Source organism: Lissotriton vulgaris, chromosome 6 (assembly GCF_964263255.1).
Source record: "Lissotriton vulgaris chromosome 6, aLisVul1.2, whole genome shotgun sequence".
Taxonomy (NCBI): Eukaryota; Metazoa; Chordata; class Amphibia; order Caudata; family Salamandridae; genus Lissotriton; species Lissotriton vulgaris.
Genome location: NC_141694.1, coordinates 1,776,576,936 through 1,776,583,080, shown reverse-complemented (window position 1 = coordinate 1,776,583,080; position 6,145 = coordinate 1,776,576,936). Strand labels below are relative to the sequence as shown.

The 6,145-nt window shown below is 42.7% G+C and overlaps 1 protein-coding gene across 1 annotated transcript in view; it reads right to left on the bottom strand.

The window, feature by feature from the left end:
• Positions 1–370: 370 nt before the first annotated feature.
• LOC147709469 (bifunctional epoxide hydrolase 2-like) overlaps positions 371–6,145 on the bottom strand; it is a 179,300-nt gene continuing 173,525 nt past the window's right edge. The window contains exon 7 of the mRNA XM_086928033.1: positions 371–867. Within this exon, the coding sequence (XP_086784159.1) occupies positions 795–867 (73 nt within the window). The 3' untranslated portion in view covers positions 371–794. The remainder of the gene's footprint in view (positions 868–6,145) is intronic.

Below are 6,145 nucleotides of genomic sequence, written 5' to 3'. Positions count from 1 at the left end.
CTTTAAGGCTATATTAAGAGTACAATGCCTGCATAAAGTACTCCATCTGTTGCCTTATTGTTTGAATCATTCATGGTTTCTGAGCGGGGTGGATGGTGTACCTCATTTTCAATCAAACAGTTAAATGATGTTTTTACCTAATAGGCAAAAGACATCAAATCTATCTGCAATAATTACCCCATACTTCATACCCTCGATTACCGCTTTAAAAGAATTCACTTAGGTCACTGGGCCAACCGATTTTGAGTATTCTAAAACTTAAAACATATGATAAACACTGACAGAGCAACGAAAAGAAATTTAGCAAAATAACAAAGAACAAAACATGAAGATTGTTGGCTTTCAGGAAAACACACACACACAAGGGGAATGCTTTTGACATTTTTAATCACAGAAAATTGACTGATATAAGCCCACACACTAAGCAATTATCATAACTTTATTAAAGCAGATATTCAATACCATTCATTTGTTGCATACCAAGTGCGCATGTTAAGAAATTTAAAATTAAGATCATTAGGTGTACACTTGATACATCCGCTTCAATAGGACGGGTACACCAGATCATGATTAGAAAAATGAGGCATAACATATCTGCACTGTAATATAAAATCAGGAAGAAAGTGCATGCTTAGTAGCAGTTCAAAAGCAGACGAAACCAGATGACAGCATATGTGCACAGAATGAGAACCACGAAGAAGAAATGGTCCAACGTGTTGGAAATGTCTCGATGATGTGCACAACAATTACTGAAGAAACGTCTCCCAAATATCTGAGGGCCGAGCTGAGCCTCTTCACAGCTTAGAAGTCACGGCAGGATTCACTTTCTCCAGCCAGCTGAGGAGTATTTCGTTAACTGCAGCCGGTCTGAAAGAGAAACCAGGTTTAGATGGAATACAATGTCCTGTTCTACTGGAAGAGCAAAGGCACTTCAAGCTGCATCTAAGTGCATTGTTTGAAAATGGGGTAACCAGCGTGATGTCACCTATTATGATGACAATATCATGAGCTGAGTTAGTGTTCTGTAGTACGGTGACGGAGGGTGGAGGCAAAACTTAACTTACCTCAGTATAGCAAATCCTTGTCTCTCAGAGATTTCCCATTCCACACAGTATTCTCTACCTAAAGAAATTGGAGGAATCTGCAATGTGAGCGAAACCTATCTCTTGTGGGTACCGTTTGTTGGTCTACTATCATGTACAAACAAATAAACCTGAATTCCCTGACTTGAAAGGTGCTCCAAGGGAATAGGAGGAAGTGGGTCATCGGCGTTTGCATCCTCCCATCCTGGGTACCACAAACATAAAAAGCAGACGTGAACTACTTTAGAGCTCGCTCATAGGGAACTGCCCATTGTCAAGGAGCTCTACAATCACTATGTCCTGTTGCATAATATGTGAAGGACCAACTGGATTCACAAAGCAAATGTTAGACATGGCCTCACACACCTCCACAGGGTGTTAGTGGGGAATATGAGTGACTGTGGACAGGTGTCTGGCTGAGTGAATGCGCACCTGGATGGGTGAACGGTGAGTGAGCAGCAGCTAGAAAGGACAATAGTCTTCTGCTCCAGCCTGGCTCATTCACTCAATGTCTTAACCCTTCATCACTCCATGGACTCACTCGCTCATCCAAACCCAAAACGTTTGGGCAGGTGTACTTTGAAGCAGAAAAGCACATCACAGCTGGCTGACCAAAAGAAAATGTTACACTGGGTATGGCGGGGAAGATAAAGCAAAGGACAGGTGTCCAAGCAAAAGGAAGGGGGCACCTGAAGAGCTGATTAGGACAAAAGTAGAGATGAGTATCTAAGCCAATGAAAAGAGGGACAGGAAGCACACAGAGGCAAACAAAATGCAAGCTGTGTGAGGGCGCGGCGAACAGGTGGACACAAACTCGAGCGAAATAAGTTCGGTGAGGAGAACACTGGTACTGGGAAGCAAATAAAGAACATGACTGGTATCAGAGGCAAACATTCGGGCCGACTGAGTTCTAGTAAATAGCTGTTATTTGCAGAGCAAGAAATGAAGGTAAATCCGTGGCAGCTGATAGGGCATAATATCAACTTAGGAGTGAGTGAGAAAGTGAACTTATAAGCATGCTGTGGTAGCTTCACTTTTCTGAGATTTCCAAGTTTTGTTTATTCCATTATAAAATCATGACTAGAAATCCATCAATACAAAGCAAACACCTAAAGTGAATTGGAAGACACCACCAAAAATATGAAAACCCTCTTTGAGATCTTCAACCTAGGACAACATATTGGATCATCTCAGTCAAAAAGACCCCACCAACTACATGGACCACCACAAGTTCAGGATACCCATCATGGTAAACTTCTCCCTGGGTGGAACTCTTGTATATAGACCACCAGAACCCCCATCACTCAATTACGTTGCACCCCTTGTCAATGCCAGCGCCTTCATCCTCTTTGGAGACCTTAACTTTTACCTAGAAAACTGCATCAACCCACACTCTACGGTCCTTCTAGAAAACCTCAGAATCCTTGGCCTCACCCAGCATGTTACCAAATCCACCTGCACCGCAAGACACCTATTGAACCAGGGGCCAGATGTAGGTAATCCCAATGTACCTATTCTTAAATACCGAATTTTACCGATTCGGTATTTAGGAATAGGTAAATGGGATGTAGCTAAAATTTCAGTAAAAATTACCGAATTGGTAAGATTCGGAACCGATTCGGTAATTGCCATTCATTCCTATGGGCCTGGATGCCCATAGGAATGAATGGCAATTACCGAATCGGTAAATACCAATTCGGTAAAATGGGGGAAACATTCAAGGGTGCCAGGGTGTCACTTTGACACCCTGTTGCACCCCTGAATCGTGCTTGTGTGCAGATGTGGCACACATACATGCCCTAAGGGCATGTATATCTGCCACATGGCACAGTTGAAAATGCACAGATTTGCATTTTCAAAGGTATTCCTTATTTACCACCAACTTGTAGTTGGTGGTAAATAACGAATCCTAAAATGGGAAAAGCACTCATTTGAGTGCTCCCTACATTGCAAATGCAGTAATTTACCGATTTGGTATTTTAAGGAATCAGTAATTTACCGATTCCTTAAAATACCGAATCAGTAAATTACCGAATTTGCAATTTAGGTCTCCTACATCCCAAATGCCCAATACCGGTCGGTAACGGCCGAAATTCGGTAATTTCGGCCATTACCAACCGGTATTGCCCACCTACATCTGGCCCCAGATTTCCTCTTCAATCCTCAACATGACAGTAGACAAGCCAGCAACTAAGGGCTGAACAGACCACGACCTTGTCAGTTTTAGCATACCCATTCTGCACCATCACAGACCTACCACCCCACCCGCCACATCTGGAAAAGCATCTCAGAAGAGAAGTGAGCTTCTTCCCTCTCTGAGCACTGGCCCAAGCACACCAGTGACTTGTTGAAAGCCATCAAATACATTAATAGCTAGTTCACCGCATGGGCCGACACCCAGGATCCCCTTAAGCACAACAAACAGCAAGAGTCCGACCACAGGCCAGCTGGTACACAAGGAACTCAGGCTAATGTTGCGCCGCTGCAAGCAACTGGAGCGCAAATAGAGAACAAGTCACAACACCCAAATACAGACATCTTCAAATCATCCCTAAGACACTGCCACCAGCAGATACGGAACACCGGGTGCACAGCTCTTGCAGATGGCATTGAAGCTAACACTAGCAGCAGCAAGGAAATCTTTGCAATATCGACCCTCAACTGGATCCCTTCACGTTCACAACTCAACTAGGCATGACAGCCAATCAACTAACCCTGACTTCTTGTTGAAATCATTGCTACAATAAAGACCATTCACTTGGACGCTCCATCTGACCCTTGCTCCCTCCACGCGTTCACCAAAGGACTCTTACCTCATGTCATGGTAGCCAATTTTACACCTCACTTTTGATTACTTTCTACACAATTTTTCACTGCAATTGACATCCCACACCATTAAAAAAATATATTAGTTGTATAGACCATTGACAGTCTTGTTTGTATTGTCATATTGTGAATAGGGGGTTTAATCTATCTTTTTGGTCTTTAAATATTCTCTTCCCCTTAGACCCTCCACCAATCTTGTTTGACTTGTGTGCCTCTGGTAGGTTTGTTATTTGAAAAGCTTCCTTCAGAATTCAAGAAGGGAGGAGAAGGTTCTAATGTGTAGTGGGAGTGGTAGTGAAGAAAGGAGCGCGGCCGCTCTATTCAAGGCGGACCGTGCAGGAAAAATAAAGAAAGAAAGGCATTCAGCCACTCTATTAAAAGCAGACTGCGTTGGAAAAATAAAGAAAGAAAGGCGCGCAGCCATTGCAGGAAATCACGTTGTGTCTGTTGTAGGACAAAACAATGAAAGAAAATAGTTCTCACAGACTAAATAAACATACTGTGTAACCACACAAGTTAAAAGTTGCCGTCCTTAAGGGAGGTTACAAATGCAGACAAGGCGTTACTAAGGAGGGACTAACAAGTCTATTAATGAATCAGAAGCAACCATTTAGAAAGGACAGTAACATGAGCCAATTGAAAAGGTGGGCGGAGCTCCAAGTCCATTCCGGAGTACAGCCTGCATTGGAGAGCAGCGCATGCACTGCCCAGGCTTGACCTAAAAATCAGCATTAGGGATCCAGGCAACAGTACAGTTGGGCACTCTGGGCAAGGGTCCATGTCTTTTACCATGCAGAACATTTGCCTGTCCCAGCAGACCTTTACAAATACACATAATATACACTACTGTGATTCAACTGATCAAAATGGCTCAGAGCAAACCACTCTAATGTAAACAATCTATTTAACATTTTAAATTCCCTTTGGTTTTTAGCCTCCAGGTTTTTCCCTCACTGTATATAATGTTGATATCAATATTTGCTGATACCTTTGAATGTTTTTCCCAATTATTATGTTTTTTACTGTATAATTCACTTTGACCATTTGTAATCAGATGTAGATCACGCTACAGAAAACTAAGATGCAAGAGGAGATAGTGGGACAGTTACAGTTTGCTTGTCGACCAACATGGAATAATAGCATTCAAAACTCAAGTTTTAGGGATATTTTTTTTAGAACTCTTAGCATATCTGAGCTCTTGGGGGCTAGAGGTGCAGGTGTACTGCAGTGGGCACATGGGAGGAAAAAGAGTAGCAAGCTAAAGAGCGCTACAAGAGATCAGAGGAAAGCAAATCAAGTTGTGGTTTTCTGCTTAATTTTAGAAAAATGTAAGTGCAGGGGCTGAGAGTTGTTCTTAGAGCCTGCTGCCAGCACTGCAGAACGCCAGCACTGCCGAGTACCAAGCCTGCATAATATTGATTCCACCTCATTCCTCTTTCTTCCACCATCTACATTTCCTCTTTATCGCACCCGTTTTCTACCTTTCGCACGGTTTTCTTATCATTCTCTGCCTCCTTTGTTCTAGATTTTTGCCTTTCTCCTTGGCACCGCTTTCCCTGTCAAAATCTTTTTCACAGTTGAGCAATTCTCATGGATCGATTGCTGTTTGTCCTTCAAGTGCTGTGATGGGAGTCTGTTAACATCTTACTAAATGTTGGCAGTGCTTGGAAAGTGTTTGGAGATATTATGTGTCCCTAGTAATAAGTAGGGAATGCCCTATTTAAGCACAACAGACGTGAATAGGCTGGGTTTGGGTTCGCCGAAGGAAAGAAGCTGATCTCCATTCACACAGAGGTTGCTTGTGCCCTTTGTTTGCAGTATCTGTTCGCGAGAATGCCATGGTCTGCTCTCCACTTCCAGTTTTCTTATATTAAATTGTTACAGTGGGGTGGAGAAGGAGAGGATAGAAGAAATGAAGTAGAACAGATGGATCTGTGGCCATTTGTTGGACAAACTGGCATGCCAACAGGCAACAAGAAATACTTTTGGACAGCAGATGGGCTTTAGTGTAGAAGATACAGAAGTGAAGTTTTGTGGAAAGATAGGCATGAGGTAGGGATACAACTGATGCCAACCAATAGCAAATTGCAGAACGAGAGATGGATTGCTGACATGTTAGTAGTTCACTTAAAATAAGGAGACATGATACATACTCCAGAATTGTTTTTTCCAATGGATCCAAAGAAAAACGCAAAAGAAATTAGGCTCTCTTGTCCTCAGACACAGGTGGTGTGGGC